The 23,180-nt window shown below is 40.6% G+C and overlaps 1 protein-coding gene across 2 annotated transcripts in view; it reads left to right on the forward strand.

Moving 5' to 3' along the window:
- CSMD1 (CUB and Sushi multiple domains 1) overlaps positions 1-23,180 on the forward strand; it is a 2,059,737-nt gene that overhangs the window by 1,970,848 nt on the left and 65,709 nt on the right. For both annotated transcript variants that reach the window (XM_078069893.1, XM_078069894.1), the window contains exons 51-52: positions 6,825-7,019; positions 13,370-13,543. In XM_078069893.1, the coding sequence (XP_077926019.1) occupies positions 6,825-7,019; positions 13,370-13,543 (369 nt within the window). The remainder of the gene's footprint in view (positions 1-6,824; positions 7,020-13,369; positions 13,544-23,180) is intronic.

Raw genomic sequence — 23,180 nt, forward strand, 5'->3', positions numbered from 1 at the left:
AACCACGTCTACGCTCTCGGCATGCCTTCTGCCTCATCTCCCTGCCACCACTTTTCTGGGCTCCAAGGCCCTCCTTCCAGGGGGATCCTGGACTGCGCTCTCGTCAGCCCAGCCTCCCTGTGTGCACTGTGCTTTCTCCTGTTCCCACACACAGAGCAGAAGTCGCCGTCCCGTCGACCCACTCAGGGCTTTCCCCCGAAGTATTCTTCCAGACAAAGCTCTTCACCAGATTCTGTGGTTCTCATTAATCCAATTGGCAGTTTGGATGAATATTTGCCTGAAGAATGAGCCTATGTCACGTTGGAGGAAGAGTGGATTTCAGCCACGGAGTCCTGCAGGTGCAAAGCGTGGACTGGTGGTCGTGTGCCCTGTAGGGAGTTGTTGGGGAGGTCACAGCCGGTGTGTCTCGGCAGGTAAGGGAGGCTGGATCCTACAGCTGTTCTTTTACAGTGACTTCAAACCAGGGAACCACAGTCCTAAGGAATGCAAACTATTCCCAAGGTCTGTCAGAGAGGAAAGTTTTAAGAAGATCAATGTCCAAATCCTAAATATCCAAATGAACTTTTCTTTCAGGTCACTTTGTCTGAGTGGTTCTCTAACACAGGGTATTTCTCTCTCCTTGTTCCTTCCAAAATTTCTTCACAAAAGAGATGCCTGCCTGCAGTCTCACAAACCATGTACTTCTTAGAGCCCCTGATATCTGGTTTCATTACTCAGGCACTGGAATTAAACCAGTGAGGTACTGGGATGGGGGAGTACAAGCAGACCAGGGGCAGAGAACGCAGAGTCCAGGATACATTGGGTTGAATTCTGACAAAGGCACAATGTGGGAAAAGGTGGTCTTTGGAGCGAGTGGTTCACTGGAAACACATACGGAAAACATGAATCTTGAGCTCTACACCTCCGCATGTACAAAATTGATGCAAGATGATTACAGACCTGAGTGAGAAAGGTCAGACCTAAAGCTTCTGTGAAAATACAGCCTCACGGAATCTGTCATCCCCCCGCATGAGCTTGGGTTAGGGAAAGACTTCAAAAGAACACCCTTTAAATCTCCAGTACCAAAGGGAAAAGAAGATACATGGGACTCCATTAAATTTTAATATTCCATCTCTCAAAGCACCTGTTTAAGAGCCTGGTCAAGGCAAACCCAAAAAGGGCAAAGATATTTGAAGGATGTGTATCAAACACAGACAGTTTAGAGAACTCCAGTAAGAAGAATGCAGAATATCTAGTAGCCACCACTAGCCTTCCATGTTGGAACTGACAAGTTTATAGAATAAAAAAGACTGGGCATCAGGCGTTGACAAGAACGTGAAAAATTGGAGCTGGTGAACGTGGGAGTTGATACATTCTTTCGGGAGAAGACTTGGTAGCAGGTGTGGATGCTGAAAATACCATTTATGAGCCCACATTTCCGCTCTGAGAAAAACGCCCACAGATACGCGTAAGTGCACTCATCCAAGGACACACGCAAAGGTCGTGCAGCGTTAGAAGGCAGGCTTACATCCTTAGGTGCGGTTGACATCCCCTCTGTCCTTGAAGCATGTGTGCCGGTGGTCGGGGGGGGCCCGGGTGGGCTTCTGGGGTGCAGCTAACGTTCCGACTCTTCATGCTGATCACACGAGGGTGTGTTGACTATGTAAAAATCTGCCTAACTATGTAATATGAATTTGTGCACTTTCTGTTTGGATCTTTCCATACAAATTTACCTGAATACCTAAAAAGCAGGAAGAAACCAACAATCCAAACGACAACAAAAAAGAGAAATAAAGAAACAGACCGAAAACTGTCAGAGCACCAAACGGAGGTAAAAATACAGAACATTGGTGCGAGTCTGCAGAAACGAGTGGTTTTCTTTGTGCAAATCTAGTGGCTTCCAGCTCTTTGTTTTCAATGAAATTTAAGGAGTTCTCTCTCAAACAGTTTCTGATAATGGTGATATTTGGTTTTATAGCCAGAGAGGTGTGTGAAGAGAGGAGTGTGTTAGAGATCGCTCTAACAAACTATTTCCTTTACCTTCCGTGAATAAAATATCTATAACAAAACACTTGTTCAAAGTAAAAATATAGCAATAAAATTGACACTCAAACTTGTCGCTTTCTAAAAATCAGTAATGCATAAATAAAAAGGCTTATCTCTAAGTCACTAATGTATCATGAATGTATATCAAAATGGATAGCACAGCGTATTGTAAATGAAATCCCACTTTCTTCCTTTAAAATATTATAAAAATTATTATAGCTTTAATTTAATCAGTTATATATTATAAAGAAAATGACAACAAAATTTTGCAGCTGGTAAATGTCCCAGGACTAGTTATAAAGGACTTTCAAACCTAAAATCACATTAGAATGTGTTTCTGTAGGGATTGTGGAATGGAACAGTTCAAGGGAACACAGAATGAAATAAATTTGGGGGTAGCCTTGTATTTTGTAAAAATGAATATTTGGAAGTTTCAAATCACTGTTTTGTTTTTTTTTTTTTATTGTCTTGGATCTGAGGAAAAGTGATTTTTTTACATCAGGTATAAATGGTTACCATAACTTGTTTGTCATATAACTGTCAATTATTTAAACTTAAGAGGACAACTTTTAGGTTTTTAATGAAAAAGTGTAAGGAGAGAAATACACATATATTTTAAATTTCTTTAAGGGCATGCGGGTGGAGTTTTTCACCAAAATTAAGAGCTTGCTTGTGGACGAGGGGTAAGGAGGTGGGATGAGCATGTGCAGGAGAAGGGGGTGGTGTGGGGAGGGCCAGCAAATCTGTCTCTGCCGGGGAGGGGTGGGGAGAAACGCTGTGGAAACCGGAGTCCGGTTCTGACCTGGGAGACCGGGGCTGCTCACCTCACAGAAACGCCAAGGGGAGATTGGAGGCAGTATTTGGGGCCTGCAAAGTGTCCTGTGTCGACTCAAGTCCCATTTCTTCGCACAAGGCCCAGAATTTGGGCACAGGGCCAAGGCCACTGGGGGCGGGGCGGGGGGAAGCCTCTTGTGACACGCCCCCCCACCCCCTACAGGCAACACCCGCTCAGGGCTCACTGGTTTCTGGGGCTGCTGCTGTGGTTTGCATGTGAGCGTGGACGTGCATTTAGAGAAGACTGTCCGAGGGGCCCTTTTCCCTGCTGCCTGGAGGAAACTGTCTTCTCACACCAACGTGTTTTACCTTCCTGGGATTTCAGCGCCCAGGCCATGCCCTCGCTCGCTCACACTCAGACACTTGCTAGTCTTGCTCCCTCAGAGCATCTTTGAAAATATTAAACAGAATCACAATGGCAGCTATGTTATTTTATTTTATTTTATTTTATTTTATTTTATTTTAATTGTGTTAGTTACCATACATTACATCATTAGCTTTTGATGTAGTGTTCCATGATTCATTGTTTTCGTATAACACCCAGTGCTCCATGCAGAATGTGCCCTCTTTAATACCCATCACCAGGCTAACCCATCCCCCCACCTCCCTCCCCTCTAGAACCCTCAGTCTGTCTCTCAGAATCCATAGTCTCTCATGGTTCATCTCCCCCTCCGATTTCCCCCGCTTCGTTTTTCCCTTCCTTCTCCTAATGTCCTCCATGCTATTCCTTATGTTCCACAAATAAATGAAACCATATGATAATTGACTTTCTCAGCAATTTCTAAGAACCTCCCCCTGCCCCCTCTTTGGAGAACAAAAGGCCAGGTGGACTTCCACATTAAATATCTATTCCAGTCTCACTTCTCTCTTTACTCAGGTTCCATCCCCATGCTGTTATCACCTCCACTTCTTTGGGTTTTTTTGTTTTTTTGTTTTTTGTTTTCTTCTACATCTTCTTAGTACATTATTTTCCAAAGCAGAAGTGCACACACACACACACACACACACATTTATAAATATGTCATCAGGACCTGTTTAAGGGCAGACATTATACTCAAGGAAAAAATGTGAAAAGACAGTGTTTACAGTGAAAGAGCTTATAGCCTGCCAGGGAGAAAGAGATTCAAGCCAACAATTAAACCAGAATCAAATAATTGCAAAGCAAACCAAATAGCATGTTCACAAAGGAAGAGTTAATCATCCAGAATTTGCAGATTACCACTGTAGGTAATATTAGCTCCAAGAAAACGACCGATTCCACTGGGCATGCCCCATCAGATCCTTCCGGGCTGAAGCAGAGCTTGTAAGAGTTAGTTCATGCAACTGAAAACAATCAAATCCATTTTAGAAGCACCCTTCTTGGTGAAATGAAATGAATTTTATTTGAAATAGGCATTGGGATTGAAGCTGAGTTATGGATTTACAAGGTTATAGGCACTGAAGACTTTTCAGAAATAGCTATCCTGCCTGGAATTCTAAAGGTATTCCAGTTAGAGAAAATTCTTACTTGTATCGGTAGGTAAAATGCTTGAATATCCATATAAATTTTGTTGTTTTTTTTATTCAGTGATAGTTAACATACAGTGTTATATTAGTTGCAGGTGTACAATATAGTGATTCAACAATTCTATACCTTACTCAGTACTCATCATGATAAGTGTGCCCTTAATCCCCTTCACCCATTCTCCCCCATCTTCCACCCACCTGCCCTCTGACGACCACCCACTTTGTTTCTATATGTAAGAGTGTGGTTGTCTCTTTTTTCTTTGTTCATTGGTTTTGTTTCCTAAATTCCACATATGAGTGAAATCAGATGCTATCTGTCTTTCTCTGACTGACTTATTTCACTTAGCATAATACCCTCTAGTTCCATCCATGTCATTGCAATGGGCAAGATTTTATTCTTTTTTATGGCTGAGTACTATTCCAGTGTGTGTGTGTGTGTGTGTGTGTGTGTGTGTGTGTGTGTGTGTACACACCGCATCTTTATTCGTTCATCTATTGATGGACACTTGGGCTGCTTCCAGATTCTTGGCTACAGTAAATAATTCTGCAGTAAACATAGGGGAGCATGTATCTTTTCAAATTAGTGTTTTTGTTTTCTTTGATTAAATACCCAGTAGTGGAATTACTGGAACAAATGGTAATTCTATTTTTGACTTTTTGAGGAAACTCCATGCTGTTTTCCAGAGTGGCTGAAGTCTGCATTCCCATCAACAGTGCATGAGGGTTCCCCTTTCTCCAGCCTGATCAGCATTTGTTGTTTCTTGAGTTTTTGATTCTAGCCATTCTGACAGGTGTGATGTGGTATTTCATGGTGGTTTTGACTTGTATTTCCCTGATGGTAAGTGATGTTGAGCATCTTTTCGTGTGTCTGTTGGTCCTCTATATCTTCATTGGAATAGTGTCTATTCAGGTCATCTGCCCATTTTTTAATTGGGTTATTTGGTGTTCAGTCATATAAGTTCTTTATATAGTTTGGATATTAATGTCTTAGTGGGTGTATCTTTTGCAAATATATTCTCCCAATCAGTAGGTTGTCTTTTTCTTTTGTTGGTGGTTTCCTCTGCTGTGCAGAAGGTTTTTTATTTTGGTGCAGTCCCAATAGTTTAATTTTGCTTTTGCTTCTCTTGCCGAAGGAGACGTATCTAGAAAAATGTTTCCACAGCCAATGTCAAAGAAATTATTGACTGTCTCTTCTTCTAGGATTTTTATGGTTTTAGGTCTCACATGTAGGACTTTTGAATATCCATTTTGAATCCATATAAATTTTGGATAATCATTTTATTTAAAAATATTTAAGAGAAATAGATCTAAGGATTACTTTTAAATTAGCAAATCCTTTTCACATTTTAAACCTCATTGATATTATCATCATAATACAAAAAGTCCTTTTTTCAGTTTATTTGCTCATGGTATTGGTAAATTACTGATGGAAAATGCAATGAGCTTTTTGTAACATTTAGATATGCCTAATTCAATTATAATAAACTTGTATAGAATTTACTTTTCAATTTAATTTACTTTTAAATAAATAAAATTATTTATTAATATGATTCTGAAAAAGCTATGGTTTCTCTAGCTACATCTTCCAGGCTCAATAAATTAATCTGTGGGGTCAATTCTGAAGGTGGTTTACTGTGGTGGATGTTCATATTTGAAGAAGTAGAGTTCTAACTTTGTAAAATTCATTTCAAATATTATTGTTCCTTTCAGAAAATATATACTCACAAACATTAAATTTTGCGTATATTTTCAGCATATTTGCAGATCCCTTGAAGCCCACTCCAGGAGAATGGCAAGACTACCACCTTTGCTATTATCACCATTGTTATATTTGTAGCTACTGCTCTTTATTAAGTAGTTACTGTAATTCTAGGCTTTCTCCTAAGAGCAGGAAAAGATTGTCTCCTTTGAGATCTATTAAACATGTATCTGTGCAGTATTAATGCAGTGTGCATATAAAACTGTGTGCCTATAAATCCAGTAACATACAGAATGTATTATATAGGTGTGTTTCATAGGGAGGAAGAGAATGAGGGCATCCAATTTTCTGATGTGTCCAAGCTGGTTTTCAATTATTCAATTCTATTCCAAGTTTCTCAGAGGAAATGGAGACAAATTATATGTAAGATTTTTCTATGCATGTGCTCATTTACCTGATGAAGATTTTCCACCCAAATGCACTGTACAAGTTTGTGTGGGTGATTTCGCCCTTTACACCACAATGTCACTGCAAGATCACCAATGCCCCTGCAGTGAGGCTATCGAGGCCATTTTATATCCATGATCGTCCCTCTGTGACTATGTAGGTAGTAGAGAAAAGTACCTGAAATAATAGGTAATGGCTTCTGTTTTGCACAGCAAGATCAGTTTCGTATAGAAGGGTCTTACCATTAAAAGCAAACATGATCTGATCCCTTGAGAAAAAAAAAATGGTGATGTTAAGTATGTTTCTTTTCTAGCGGTAACTTGTCCCAGCATTGAAGCTCAGCTCTCAGATCACGTCACCTGGAGACTGGTTTCAGGATCGTTGAATGAGTATGGAGCTCAGGTGGTGCTCAGCTGCAGTCCTGGTTATTCCCTAGAGGGCCAGAGGCTGGTACAGTGCCAAGCTAACGGAACTTGGAGCATAGGCGAAGAGAGGCCCAGATGTCGAGGTGAGTGGCGGGTACCCTTCCCAGATAACGTAGCCATTCTGAATGATTGACATCACTGGCAACCACCTTTTAACCCACCCCTGTAAGCCTTGTAGATTAATAATATAACAAAATGGTATTTCTTGTCATTATAATGATGAATATGGATTTTTATGTGACATGCTTAGAACCTGACTGCTGAATTAAATGTTGAATGTTGTCTTTTCCTTATTAATGATGCATTTTATATACTTTAAAATATTAGAAATATTCAAATATTCAAATCAGCTCAAAAACAGATCCAGGCCTATGTTTAAAAAGATAACTCTTATTCCATGCACTGACTATTCAAAACTTCTAATTAGGATCGTGGGAAATAGTATTTATGCTGAAGATATTGTATGCTCAAATAATGAGTGTCTTGAAAAGGGAGATTATTATTCTCATAGGTACAAGATAAGCTGTTAAGCCTTTGAGTGGGTTTCATAATAAATATGAATAAACAGAAAAATAAGACAATATTAGTGTTCAGAGCATTATTTGATTCTGATATATTTAACATACACTCTTTAGCAGGTTGTTCACAGGAAATTATCATGCACAAATCAAGTAGTTAGACCAGTGTCAAATGTATAAAACACACAGCTTTGTAAGAATAAACCAGAATAAAATCAGAAAAAGGACCAAAGAATTAATGCTTTGCTGCCTTTGATATGGTCATTCTAATTCAACTTTTAATAGAACCAATGGTAATAAACATATATTAAGCTCTTCACCAAGAACACAAAGATAAATTAGGGAGGGTCGGTGAACTTCAGGGGCTCACTCATAGTCAAGGTGGACAGCACCCCTAGATCCCCAAACTGCCTGAAGCGTGTTTTCCAGAGTAATTATTAATGGTTGCTGGTCATTCTCACAAGTGTCCTGGTTTGACTCATTATCTGGTCACTGAACTCATAGTGCATTTCCTCTGTGTTCCCCTCCATCTGAGTTAGTGCATCCCCCTTCCCACACCCACGCCCGTCATCCTCAAAGGTACCCACCGTGAAGCTCAGCACTGTGATTCAGAGACTCAGTCATTAAGGTCAGCAAGGAGAGTGGAGGAGAAAGATTTGGGAGCCTCTACCTTTTGCCTATCTCAGACTTTTCTAGCCAACACCCTTTTTGTCAGTTTCGAACCAAATCAGAGTCTTAAAAATAGGCACACATTAAGTTCTTGGGAGTGGGAAGTTCACTTCTGTGGATGCAACAGTCTAGTCTAGTTTTTGCTCGTCTCTCTAGCTGTCTGGGGCACCAGGGGAGGATCATGTCAAGTGGATATTTGCTATGCCCCACACTTTATACTAAAGGCTCAAATCTCCATTCCAGAACTGACACTTATAAGAAGACTCATATTTAGAAGAGTGTTTACGAAACCAGGCCTTCCTGATTGTTGAACCAACCTCCTTAGCAGCAAGTTTCCACCTTCTTTTGGGGGGAAGAAAGCAACACTGGGGTTCTACCATCCACAGATTGTATTTTTGTCTCCATCCTTCTGAAATTCTAGAAAGTCTGTCCTTCTGACTCTAATAGACTTCAATCTGGTGATTGCAATACTGAGTTTGGTCTAGGAACAACAACCAGAAATCCATGTGTGTGGGGATATCTCCCACCAACTTAGCACGCAGATGGATTTCGTAAATTGTCAGCTATTCATTGACTGGCCTTGCTTGGCATGAGTTGTTATTATCACACTTTGTTACTTGTCTCTCTTGAATGTCATCGTGGACATGTGGCCTTGTCCAGAGTCAGGGGGGTTCATGAAGTCATTGCTTGCTATTTGTGTGTGTTTTTATTTTATTTTATTTTATTTATTTTTTATCAAGGTTGGTAGTTCACATCATCACAGTGTGGCCAGAGAGAGTCCCTTCTCCCTGACTCCATCTTGTCCTTCTAATGTTTTTGAAGTTGTCCCTGTTTTCTCATAAAGACAGGAAGTTTTATGCTCATCCTGAGGGTTTTTTTTTTTTTTTTTTCTGGCCTAAACATGGAATCAGCCATTCTCCAAGGAGCCCTTTTAGTGGAAAATGGTGTTAGAGACCCACTTGTGTGCCCAAGGGTATGCATCATGTTGTTCATGTTACCGGTGGGTAGAGAAAGCTGACACCAAGCCTATCATTATTTTTGTGACCAAACTGAATTTTTTCTGTTTTCTTTCCCCCAAAAGACTTGATACGGATATTTTTGATTAATTTATATCTCTACTGATTTTTTTTTAAGTTTTGCACTAACAAAAGAGAGTATCAAAGATGTTCTTGTTTCAGAACATTGATGTGTCAGTGAGATATCACAATTTCTAACATTGTGTTCAAATTGTGGTGTGATCTGAAAACTCAGCAGTCTTCACCTCCCCCTCCCCAGTCCTCTCTTTGGTTGAAATGTTTTGGAAGTGATTCCAGAGAACACAAGCCTAGAAACCCCCTCACCTATGCCATTCTATAAACCTCTATGGGACATATACCCCAGCCTCTTGGACAGTAGTGGTTCTCAAGATCATTCATCCCAGGCATCTCATAGTGTTAAACACTGTGGAGGACCTGTCTTCATTCTCTGTTGCTATAGAATCATTAAAACACAATGTAAAACAACACAGATTTGTTATGTCAGAGTTTCTGGGGGCAGATGTTTGCCACTTTTTAGCTGGGTCTTCTGCTGAAGGTTGAGATCAAGGTATTGGCTGTGTCCTTATCTGGAGCCCCAACTGGGGGAAGATGGGCCACACTGTTTGTTGATGGAATTTGTGTCCATGCAATTTAGGGCTGAGTCCTCACACTGTTGCTGATTGTGGACTAGGAAATGCCCTCAGCCCCAGGAGGCCATGTGTAGCTCTTTCCAATGCACTGCCCATCCCTCCAGGCCCTCTGGTGATTCAAATCTCTGGCTCCAGGAAGGACTCAGTTCCTTTAAGGGCTCCTTCACTGGGTCAGTCCCAACAGATAATCCCATGTTGATTAGCTCAAAGAAAACATTCATAACCTCATTATGGTTCTGCCTACACCAAGGGGAGAGGATTTTACACCAGGGAGCAGAAATCTTAGGGTACTATCTTTGAACTCTGCTGGCCACTAGATCCCAAAGACCTTTTTAAGATTTTTAATATAAATTCAAATCAAGAATTATTTTAATGTGTTTATATTAATTCATTTAAATTTAAATGGAAAAATCATTATTCATTTATTTAAAATAATAATAAGATAATTACACCTTACCATGATACCATTTTTCAATAAACAGTAATGACTAATTATTATCAAAAATAAAGTGAAAAAAATTTAGAGCCTTAACATGTATACGATATTTTCTGGGTTCTATAAGAAAATAAAAATAAAGGTATGTTTTAGTTCATTCTTGCTATAACACATTTTCATTTTATTTTATATTTAAAATATGTTTAAATTACACTTATCTCCTATTTCCTTACCTTGCCAACATACACTCAGAAAAACCCGATATGAATCCTGGAAGTAGAATACTTTTTGAAGGGTTTGTGTTATCCTAACTCCAGGTTCCTGAGACCAAACCCAGGTGAAGAGGACAGGAGACCTACTCCCACCTTGAAACTGTGAGCTTTGCAGTCACTCTCTTTCAGAAGAACCAACTTCCAATGTTTATCCCTAAAGAGATAAGAATACCAGATTAAAGTTCCATCTCCCGGGTGTCCATATATCTCCCTAGCACAAGGACTACATCAAAGTGGGAGGCTATTGCTTTCTTCTTGTTACATTTCTTTATTGTTTGACTTATTGCTTTAAAAAGTAAGAAAAATATTTATAAAAAAAAGAAAAATAGTTATCACAGAAATCCGTGAACCAAAAAGAAAACATCTTTGCATTTTAAATTTACACGCAACTCACAGAGAGCGCTACACCGGGCTTTCGTTATATTGTAGATATTCAGAGAACACAGCCTGAATTCTGGACTGTGGCTCCTTAAAGAATGTGTCTTTAATGGAAGGGAAGGACGCAAATAATTCATTTTGAAAACTTGAGGGGAGAAAAGAACATGGAAATGAGGCTTTACCTTGGGTGTTTGACAAAGCGTGTGTGTGTGCGTGTGTGTGTGTGTGTGTGTGTGTGTGAGTGAGACTGTGTTGGGGAGTTCTCCCTTTCAATTAGGGTAGCTTTTCCAAATTAGTGCTGCTATTTTCATTAATATATTGGGTTTCCTGCCAACGGAAACTCTACCATCTGAGGCCCCATTATCCAGCTGCTGAAAAGCTAAAAGTTTGCTCCATTAGCTCTTCTTTACAGTCTAGTGAACCTTAGTGGAGGACAGACCTAAAATATATTCATTCCCTGGGTATTTTTAACAGAGGCTGAAAGAATGGGGCAGAAGCAAAGCCGCGTGAGCCTTTCTGCTAGTCTTTCCACCCAAGGTGTGTCAACACCTCTGAGGACATGTGCTCAGAATTCATTGCTGGTTAACACTTTTCTGACCCATGCAGAAGTTTCAAAACACAGTCCAATTATCCTAAATGGCTACGCATGGATCTTTAAATACCATAACTCAAGGTGAAATTCATAGTGTGTTAGGGAAAGGCTTAATTGCAAGTTCATAATAAATCGTAAAAAAAATAAAATTAACACTTGGAATTCATTAACATTTGGTACAGCAGACATGTTAACAATATTACTAGATGCATGAGATGTAACCCTATAAGAGTTTAGGGACCCCAGAAACTAGTAAATCTACAACAGTAACGTTCTGATCACGACCTCCTCTGGAGCTGAACTGTCTGAATTCTCGGTGAGCAATCCCCCTAGAACACATACCTCCTGGCTGTGTCTGTCTGCTTGGAAACGTACCACAGTCATGACACCTCAGGGTAAGATCGGACCCAGTGCAAAAGACTGGTCTAAACAGCACGCCCATAAACTCTGTCTTCACTCAAACTATCAGTCAAGGTGTTCACACTGAGTCAGTTCACAGAAGGGGTCCCAGGTCTGCTTTGCGCTAGTTAACCCTGACTGGGCCCTGGTCCCATGCAAGGCATGGCTTTGCCGTTTGCATGTGTCCTCTCTTTGAATCCAGTGCCCAATTCCGTGTGGCAGGCACTGCTCTCAACCCTTGAGAGAGGAGCTAATGAGAGCCCAGGGACCTGGAGGAGGCATGGCAAGGCACCGTTGAGCCTGAATAGCCTGCAGCCAGATCTGTGCTCTGCATCGCTGGCTTACCGCCTCTGATCAGTTTACTATTAACAGGGACTCGGTATTGGTAGCTACTTGCCACCTTTGCCCTAAGCCCCTTGCGAACAGCTCCGTGCACCGGGAACTCCCTTGTGCTCTTCTTAGAGTGGCCTTCAAACCCTTGGTTCTTATGTGTGTGGGACACGCAGAAGCCCCTGTGGCGCAGTTGGCCTTGATGACTTTGTGGTTTCTTCTTCCCATCAGATTCCACTGACCTTTTGTGCTCAAACGTTTCTGCGTTTGGAGTGTGGGGAGTTGGGTGGTACAATAAGGATCAATAACGAAAGCGATCATTAACTCTGTCTCCCCAACTGGAGTCATCTTGTTGAAAGTGGACCCTGTTAATGATCATGCTGGGAAAATAGGTGTACATAGGGGCACACAGTCACTCCAGCTACAACGACTGAAGGCCTGAATTTTGTATTTTTTTTAATTTTCAGAAAGGCTCGGGGGCGCCTGGGTGGCTCAGTGAGTTAAGCGTCTGCCTTCGGCTCAGGTCATGATTCCAGGGTCCTGGGATCGAGTCCCACATCAGGCTCCCTGCTCAGCGGGGACCCAGCTTCTCCTCTGACCCTCCTCCCCTCTCATGATCTCTGTCTCTCTCTCTGTGTCAAATAAATAAAATCTTAAAAAAAAAAAAAAAAGGAAAGAAAGAAAGGCTCCACATGGCCGCATAGTCAGCATTTTTACGCAACTCTCAATCCCAACAAATCATGCAAGTCAATGAAAGAAACGGTGAACTCAAGCCTTCCATTGGAGCGAGCATTCTCAGTTTTGTGCGGCAATTGACTTGCGGAAGATCACTCTCATTCCTTAATTCCTGCAGGCCACACCCTTGTCCAGTCCCTGCCATGTGGTTCTCCTGGCTGCTGCACGCAGGAGGGCGGGCAGGCAGCCCACGCGTTTGACCAGCCTGCTTGTGGGATGTCTATACACTGCACAGTTTTATAATCCGCTCTAAATGCTCACATTTTCATTTCAAGGGTGTAAGAGAAGGAAAATTAAGCTTCCTATGTGGTTGACCTACCCAACCCTAAGCAGACATCCCTGTCCCTAATAAACATTGGGACTGAAGATTTTGTCATTTTTGAGCAAAAGAATAATCCGTGGACTTGAAATAATATTCGCTTTCTGTTTTCCTTCTAGTGATCTCCTGTGGAACCCTCTCCTTTCCCCCAAATGGTAACAAGATTGGTACGCTGACAGTCTATGGGGCCACGGCCATATTTACGTGCAACACGGGCTACACCCTTGTGGGGTCTCACGTCAGAGAATGCTTAGCCAACGGACTCTGGAGTGGCACGGAAACACGATGTCTGGGTAAATTCATCTATCATCTGGCACTTCTTTTGTTCACGTAAGCCTTAAAAATACAGTACGGTTGGGCAAAGCCTAACACTTCTTGCTATAAATGCTCCCACAGAGCACTAAATCCTCCCTCAGGCTTCAGCACTCCCCTTCACACTGGGACTTCTTCTGTAAGTAGCTAAAGGGCTTTTTTTTTTTTTTTTTTTAAGATTTTATTTATTTATTTGACAGAGACAGAGATAGCGAGAGCAGGAACACAAGCAGCGGGAGTGGGAGAGGGAGAGCAGGCTTCCCGCCGAGGAGGGAGCCCAATGTGGGACTCGATCCCAGGACCCTGGGATCATGACCTGAGCCGAAGGCAGACGCTTAACGACTGAGCTTTTTTTTTTTTTTTTTTTTAATTTGACCAATAAACGAAAGTCACTTATTGTCTTAAGTGACTTAAACACTATTTTGCAGAGTGCTGAGGATATCACCGCACTTAATGTCATCAGGATTTTAGGACACACAAACATGATATTCAAAAATATGACGCACTTTATCTTTTAAAACTTTAAAAATTGTGTCAGTAAGTGGAAGTAAGATCAATCAACGTAAATACAATGAATTATTTCAAATGGAACGTACATACAATAACTTGTTCTTCTTTTGCCCCAAGGTGAAATTTTTCTGCATGCTAATTTTAAAAAAAAAAATTGAGTTGAAAATGTTTTCATTGAAAAGATCTTTGTGAATAAACATAAGGAAATTGTTGAATAGACAGCTTAAAGTATACTGATTTATAATGCTCCTGTAGGTCTCCAAGTAATTTGTAAAATACGTTAACTGCTTTTTGCCCTTTTGACTTCTTTCTGGGATCTCAGTAATTTAGTAATCACTCAAAGGCTATAGAAGATGGAAAGTTTAAGCCTCTGACTCTCTGTGGGCTGGAAATCACTTCAGGACTGAAGCCAGGACCACTAAATTTTGAATAGGAAAATCTGTTCTTTTTACTTGAGGTAATTTGAAGAAATACTCAGGAGAATTGGGCAGGGGGGAACAGAGAGAGAGTGAAACTTGAAAGTAGTAATTCCAGAGAAAATCAACCAGCAAAAGGAGTTTCTCACTCTTTCCATAAAATGGCACCTGCTTTCTTGAAATCACTGTCATCCCTACATGAAAGCTGCTAGTGTACTACTTTGTGTATACACATATATTCTTGTTGGGTGTGGTTAGTACGGTTTTCCATAGACCGCGAAATTTCCTTGGACTATGTGTGGTGCTTTGCGTTGAGATTGTCGCTAGTGCTTCTGAGATTGTCTGTTCATCTGAAACGTTCTTATGGGGTGTCTGGTCATTGAATACCACCCTCCTTAAGGCAGCTCTGCATTGGGGTAGGTCTTCTTGGTTCTCATCAGTGACATCAGCACCATAGAGGGGAATCAGGTGATCTAAGAAATTTACATCTGTGCTATGATTGTGATGATGGAAAGCAGTGAGAATTTACATTTTATTAGGGCTGTATTGCTGACTAAAACCTCATTAGGTAAGAGGGCTATTGTGGCCTCAGGGAGTTTGAGGGGCACGTCCATTTTCTGAAACTGTTCTATCATGGGGTCTGCTGGAGTCTTACTGATCCCAAATAAGCCTTCACCTTTTCTGTGGTATCTTCTGATTGAAGGTAGGACTTTGAAATAGAAAGATTGAGCAACATATTGCACGGTTGGTGGGGCCAAGGTGCCCAAAAGTGTGGCTTCAGTGTGATGCAATATGTCTTAGAAGCTTCTGGGAGAGCGAGTGCTCAGAAGGAATTTAAACTGAAAATAAAGAGTAAGTACATCTGGGGCTCCTGGGTGACTCAGTCGTTAAGTGTCTGCCTTCGGCTCAGGTCATGATCCCAGGGTCCTGGGATCGAGCCCCGCATCGGACTCCCTGCTCCGCGGGAGGCCTGCTTCTCCCTCTCCCGCTCCCCCTGCTTGTGTTCCCTCTCTTGCTGCGTCTCTCTCTGTCAAATAAATAAATAAAATCTTTAAAAAAAAAGAGTAAGTACATCTGGACAATAATGTATAAAACATTAGTGTTCTAGAACCTGGATCTGGAATACAAGGAATAATGAAATTGGAAGAGCAAAGTATCTTAAAGAAAAACTAGTAGAACAGTATTAGATATGACACAGCCACATATGTTTATAAACCAATGAGTAAAGAATGGGTAATAAATTTAGTATAAAGATTTCAGAAGTCAGTATATATGGTTTCACAGCTACTACTAAGACTTGAAAATTTAATTCATAATATACACCTACCTTGGAGATATTGTGGATTTGGTTCCAGACCACCACGATAAAGCAAATACCACAATAAAGTGAGTCCAGTGAATTTTTTGGTTTCCCAGTGCATATAAAAGTTATGTTTACACTATACTGTAGTCTGTTAATGTACAATAGCATTGTCTAAAAAATGTATATACCTTAATTAAAAAATACTTTACTGCTCAAAAATGCTAACCACCACCTGAGCTTTCAGTGAGTTGTAATCTTTTTGCTCGTGGAGGGTCTTGCTTCAGTGTTGGTGATTGCTGGCTGATCAGGGTGGTGGTTGCTTAAGTTGGGACGCCTTGGCAATTTTTTTTTTTTAAATAAGACAACATTGAAGTTTGCTGCATTGATTGACTCTTCTTTCACAAAAAGTTTTTCTGTAGCATGCAATACTGTTTGATAGCATTTTACCCCCCGTAGAACTTCTTTCACGTTGGAGTCAGCCTTCTCAATCCCTGCTGCTGCTTTATCAACTCAGTTTATGTAATGATCCAAATCCTTTGTTGTCATTTCAACAGTCTTCAAAGCATCTTCACCAGGAATGGATTCCATCCCAAGAAACCACTTTCTTTGCTCATCCACAAGAAGCAACTCCTCATCTGTTCAAGTTTGATCCTGAGAGCACAGCAGTGCAGTCCCATTGTCAGGCTCCACTTCTGATTCTCATTCTCTGGCTCCTTCCACCCCACCTGTGGTTACATCCTCCATGAAGTCTTGAACCCTTAAAGTCATCCATGGGGGCTGGAATCCACTTCTTCCAAACTCCCATTTGTATTGATATTTTGACCCTTTCCCATGAATCACAAATGTTCTTCATGGCATCTAGAATGGTGAATCCTTTCTGGAGGGTTTTCAATTTATTTTGCCCAGATCCATGGGAGGAATCACCATTTAAGGCAGCTATAGCCTTCTGAAAAGCATTTCTTTAATAATAAGACTTGAAAGTTGAAATGATTCCTTGATCATGGGCTACAGTATGGATGCTGCATTAACAGGCCTGAAAACCCCATTAATCTCATTGTCCGTCTCCATCAGAACTCTTGGGTGACCAGGTGCGTTGTCAGTGAGCAGCAATATTCTGAAAGGAATCTTTTTCTCTGAGCATTTGATCTCAATAGTGGGTTTACAATATTCAGTAAACCATGTTGTAGACAGTTGTGTTGTCATCCAGGCTGTGTTGTTCCATTTACAGGGCACAGGCAGAGCAGATTAAGCATGATTCTGAAGGGCCCTAGGATTTTCAGAATGGTACATGGGCATTGGCTTCCACTTAGAGTCACCAGCTGCATTAGCCCCTCACAAGAGAGTCAGCCTGTCCTTTGAAGCTTTGAAGCCAGGCATTGACTTCTCTCTGGCTACGAGAGTCCTAGATGGCATCTTCTTCCAACAGAAGGCTATTTTGTCTACACTGAAAATCTGTTGTTGAGTGTAGCCACTTTCCTGAATTCTCTGAGCTAGATCTTCTGGATGATTTGCTGTAGCTTCTCCATCAGCACCTGCTGCCTCACCTTGTCCTTTCATGTTATGGAGATGGCTTCTTTCCTTAATGCTCACCTACCAACCTCTGCTAGCTTCGTACTTTTCTTCTGCCACTTCCTTACCTCTTTCAGCCTTCATAGAACTGAGAATTCAGGCCTTGTTATGGATTAGGTTTTGGCTTAAGGGAACATTGTGGCTGGTTTTTTCTTCTGTCCAGACCAGTAGAACTTTCTCCATATCAGCATAACAAGGCTGTTTCACTTTATTATTATTATTTATATGCTCATTGGAGTTGCATTTTTAATTTTTTCAAGGGTTTTTCATTTGCATTCACAATTTGGCAAACTGTTTGGCACAAGAGGCCTTGCTTTTGGCCTATCAAGGCTTTCCACATGCCTTCCTCAGTAAGCTTAAACATTTCTAGGTTTTGATTTGAAGTGAGAGGTGTGTGACTCTTTCACTTGAACATTTAGAGCTTATTGCAGAGTTATTATTAGCCTAATTTTAATACTGTTGTGTCTGAGGGGCTAGGGCAGCTGGAGGAGAGGGAGCAAGATGGGGGATGGCCGGTCAGGAGCGCAGTCAGAACACATGCATGTCAGTGAAGTTCACCATCGCACATGGGCGTGGTTGGTGGTGCTCCAAACCAACGACAAGAGTTACAGCAAAGATCACTGATCACAGATCACCATAACAAATATAATCCTAATGAAAAGTTTTGAAATATTGTCAGAATTACTAAAATGAGACATGGAGACATGAAGTGAGCAAATTCTTTTTCTTTTTTTTTAAGATTTTATTTATTTGAGAGAAAGCGAGGGAGGGAGAGAGTACAAGGAGGGGGAGCAGCAGAGGGAGAAGGAGAAGCAGACTCCCCGCTGAGCAGGGATCCCGATGCGGGACTCGATCCCAGGACCCTGGGATCATGACATGAGCCCAAGGCAGACCTTTAACCCACTGAGCCACCCAGGCACCTGAAGTGAGCAAATTCTGTTGGAAAAATGGCTCCAATGTACTTGCGTAAAGCCAGGTTGTCACAAACCTTCATTTTGTAACCATGCAATATCTGCAAAGCACAATGGAATGAGGTGTGCCTGTGCATGGAATATGGTAATGAAAGGTATCTCTTTTCCTGAGTAATGGAATGCCAATGTATAGATAACATGGTATAACTCAGTAAGAACATATGTTCATGGGACCCATAGAAACACAGCTAAGGTAAACAGGAGAACAGAAGTAAAGTCAGTGCTAGAGAAAATCCTAAACTAGTCGGACAGATCAAGGGAATAGAGGCTCCAGCCCTTAATCTGGCACAGATACTTGAAAAAGTAGCTAGTGGATACCACCATAGTAAAAAAATTACCTAGATGCCTTATTGGATATAATAATTTGAATGAAATTATTTATTGATAATGAAAAATGTACAATGCACTTTTCAGTTTTATTGAATCTTCATCAGAATTATGGAAAATAAATATCATCCTCAATGGGGAAAAGCTGAGAACCTTTCCCTTAAGATCAGGAACACATCAAGGATGCCCACTCTCGCCACTATTGTTCAACATAGTACCAGAAGTCCTAGCAACAGCAATCAGACAACAAAAAGAAATAAAAGGTATTCAAATTGGGAAAGAAGAAGTCAAACTCTCTCTCTTCCCAGATGACATGATACTTTATGTGGAAAACCCAAAAGACTCCACCCCCAAATTACTAGAACTCATACAGCAATTCAGTAATCTGGCAGGATACAAAATCAATGCACAGAAATCAGTTGCTATCTTATATACTAACAATGCAACCGTAGAAAGAGAAATTAGAGAAACGATTTCATTTACAATAGTACCAAAAACCATAAGATACCTCGGAATAAACCTAACCAAAGAGGTAAAGGATCTATACTCTAGGAACTACAGCACACTCATGAAAGAAATTGAAGAAGACACAAAAAGATGGAAAAACATTCCATGCTCATGGATCAGAAGAATAAACTTTGTTAAAATGTCTATGCTGCCCAGAGCAATCTATACCTTCAGTGCCATCCTGATCAAAATTCCAATGACATTTTTCAAAGTGCTGGAACAAACAATCCTAAAATTTGTATGGAATCAGAAAAGACGCCAAATCGCCAAGGAAATGTTGAAAAAGAAAAATAAAGCTGGGTGAATCACGTTGCCCGATTTCAAGCTCTATTACAAAGCAGTGATCACCAAGACACATGGTACTGGCACAAAAACAGATATATAGACCAATGGAACAGAATAGAGAGCCCAGATATGGACCCTCAACTCTATGGCTAAATAATCTTCGACAAAGCAGGAAAAAATATGCAATGGAAAAAAGAGAGTTTCTTCAGTAAATGGTGCTGGGAAAATTGGACAGCTATATACAGAAGAATGAAACTCTACCACTCTCTAACACATACACAAAGATAAACTCAAAATGGATGAAAGACCTCAATGTGAGACAAGAATCCATCAAAATCCTAGAGGAGAACATAGGCAGTAACCTCTTTGACATTGGCCACAGCAACTTCTTTCAAGATACATCTCCAAAGGCTAGTGAAACAAAAGCAAAAATGAACTTTTGGGACTTCATCAAGATAAAAAGCCTCTGCACAGCAAAGGAAACAGTCAACAAAACAAAGAGGCAACCAAAGGAATGGGAGAAGATATTTTCAAATGACACTACAGATAAAGGGCTGGTATCCAAGATCTATAAAGAACATTTCAAAGTCAACACCCAAAAAACAAATAATCAAGTCAAAATATGGGCAGAAGACATGAACAGACACTTCTCCAAAGAAGACATACAAATGGCTAACAGACACATGAAAAAATGTTCATCATCATTAGCCATCAGTGAAATTCAAATCAAAACCACATTGAGATGCCACCTTACACCAGTTAGAATGGCAAAAATTGACAAGGCAAGAGACAACAAATGTTAGAGAGGTTGTGGAGAAAGGGGAACCCTCTTACACTGTTGGTGGGAATGCAAGTTGGTACAGCCACTTTGGAAAACAGTGTGGATGTGCCTCAAAAAATTAAAAATAGAGCTACCCTATGACCCAGCAATTGCACTCCTGGGTATTTACCCCAGAGACACAGATGTAGTGAAAAGAAGCATATGCACATGCACCATATGCACCCCAATGTTCACAGTAGCAATGTCTGCAATAGCCAAACTGTGGAAAGAGCCGAGATGCTCTTCAACAGATGAATGGATAAAGAAGATGTAGTCCATATAGACAATGGAAAATTACTCAGCCATCAGAAAGGATGAATACCCAACTTTTGCATCCAACATGGATGGGACTGGGGGAGATTATGCTAAGTGAAATAAGCCAAGCAGAGAAAGTCAATTATCATATGGTTTCACTTATTTGTGGAACATAAGGAATAGCATGCAGGACATTAGGAGAAGGAAGGGAAAAATGAAGGACGGGGGAAATCAGAGGGAGAGATGAACCATGAGAGACTATGGACTCTGAGAAACAAACTGAGGGTTCTTGCGGGGGATAGGTTAGCCGAGTGATGGGTATTACTGCATGGAGCACTGGGTGTTATATGAAAACAATGAATCGTGGATCACTACATCAAAAACTAATGATGTATTGTATGGTGACTAACATAACATAATAAAATAAAATTAAAAAAAAGAATGTATGGGAAGTGCTTATCACTCCTATTTATAGATAAGAAATAACTTAGAACAATGAGGAATTTGGCCAGCATTGTAAAATCAATAATATCACAAACAGAATTTAAACCTAGGCAGTTTGACCATAGAACACAGATTTCTGAATATTAGGATATATAATTAGTGTATCTGAGCAAATGCTGTGTTACTTTGCCTATAATTACCTTTCTCAGAAGCAAGATAGAATAAAAGAGGCTCTGTACTATCTGCTAATTCTGACCAATCAGTTGGAACTGGTTGGTTAACTAGAAGTTAAATGAGCCCAGGGACAAGAATAGACCTCACCACAAAGCACATACCATCAAAGGGGGTTTTGTGCCTTAGTCGTTACACATGGCTAATCTTGTCCCTCATTCCCTGCTGCTCCCAGACCTCTTGCTTACCAGTCTTGCCAGTATTTTCCTTCCATTTCTTGTCATTTGAATTGTTCCTTTGTCCCTTTCCATGGTTACAGATCTCCAGAAAATCTGGATTTTTACCAAGCTGAATGACCTTGCATGACCTTCAGGTTCTTCTGGACCCTCTGAGGGTAAACTGGACAGTCATGGAGGGAAAATGACTTATAATGACAATGGAGACAGTCAGTAAAAATATTTTCCAAAAAATCTGGAAAATAATTGACATAATCCCATGGCTTCAACTTTAAAAAAGAGACATCCCCTAAACGAAACAACCCCCAAAACTCTGACTTTGAGAAACAAATTGCTCCAATGAGGAGAAAATGGGAAACTACACAAAGAAACAGAGACAGTTACACGAGATGTTCCACAATAAACTCAATTTGCCAGCAAAGCAACTCCCCTAGGATGTACTAAACAAATGGAATACAGGTAAAGGTCACTGATGTGAAGGATGGACCCACCATGAGCAGGGAACAATGAAAAGATTCAAGATCATGAAAATGTAAGGACTATAGAGAAATTATGTTGAAATAAGAACAAAATTCACTCATTGTGGTTGGTATCAAAATAGTGGATGGTCCCAGTAAAGTAGAAAGGCTCAGCCGACTCTTCATTTTGTCGTCTGTGTCAAAACTCGTTTCAGTGTGCAAAGATTAGAGCATGCTTTTATATTAGAAGCCAGGACCCCAGGAGAGAAAAGGAGTCTGTCCAAGAGGACTTTAGAGTTTCAGTGGAGTGGCTGAGGGGACCTGGGAGGAAGTGGCTGAATCACTGGCACGGCCCCTGTGGGACGTTATTAAAAAGAAGCACTGTAGAGTGAGAGAAATGTCTCGTGTGATTGTTCACAGGAAAAGGAAAGAAGCAAGCTGGCAGAAACTATGGATCTGTTAATTTGATGATACACAGAGGTGATCATCAACTCTATTATTTGTAAGGTCTTTGGGGATGGATGTTTATGAAGAGCTTATAATGTAGTTTCACAAAATAACATGCAAGTCTGGATCCATCTTGGTCTGATATTGCTCTTAGATGGGTATTTAGTAATACTCTTTAGAAATGGTGCTTCTAAATTTTCAGCAAGGTGTAGATCAAGATTTTCTAGGATGACTCTTACAGTCGAGGACGTGTAACATGGGCTGTTTGTTGTCTTTTCACAATTGCTGGTGGGGCTAGCCACAAAGATGTCGATTACTGGGTTGAAGCCATTGGAAATGTTTCTGGTTGTATCGTTCTCTCCCTCATTCTAGACCATTCTAAGACTTCTATTCACATCTTGGGTAGGGGCATAATAATACTAGCTGGAAGAGTGAGAATACATAATTAACAATAGATTCAGGATCTTTTCAATTTGAATGATAGACAAAACACATACAGAAATAATGGACTTAATGGAAAACTTCACTCAAAGTGAAAAATAAAATACCTTCCAATGTACATGATGACAAGAAAATTAGGAAATCTTAGCGCACAGGGAAGGACTTGGTGTTTTGGATAACAGAAAGTTCTTATGTGCCCAGGTGGCCCTGAGGCTGATGTCTAGACTTCATGAACAGGATCCACCTCATTCTCTGTCTAGGAAGCCCACATCCAGAACGATGGTTTCACTTCCATGAAATAATTTAAGTGGGCAGTGAGGAATCTGCATGTTCCCAGGGTGAAGGATCTGGTAACCATGATAGTTGAGGAATGTTTGGAAGACTCCTGATCATCAGTTTGGCGGAGAGAAAAGTTAGAAAGTAAATAACAGCTATTTTCAAATATTTTAAATGCTACT

Source organism: Halichoerus grypus, chromosome 3, assembly GCF_964656455.1.
Source record: "Halichoerus grypus chromosome 3, mHalGry1.hap1.1, whole genome shotgun sequence".
In the NCBI taxonomy this organism is placed as follows: Eukaryota; Metazoa; Chordata; class Mammalia; order Carnivora; family Phocidae; genus Halichoerus; species Halichoerus grypus.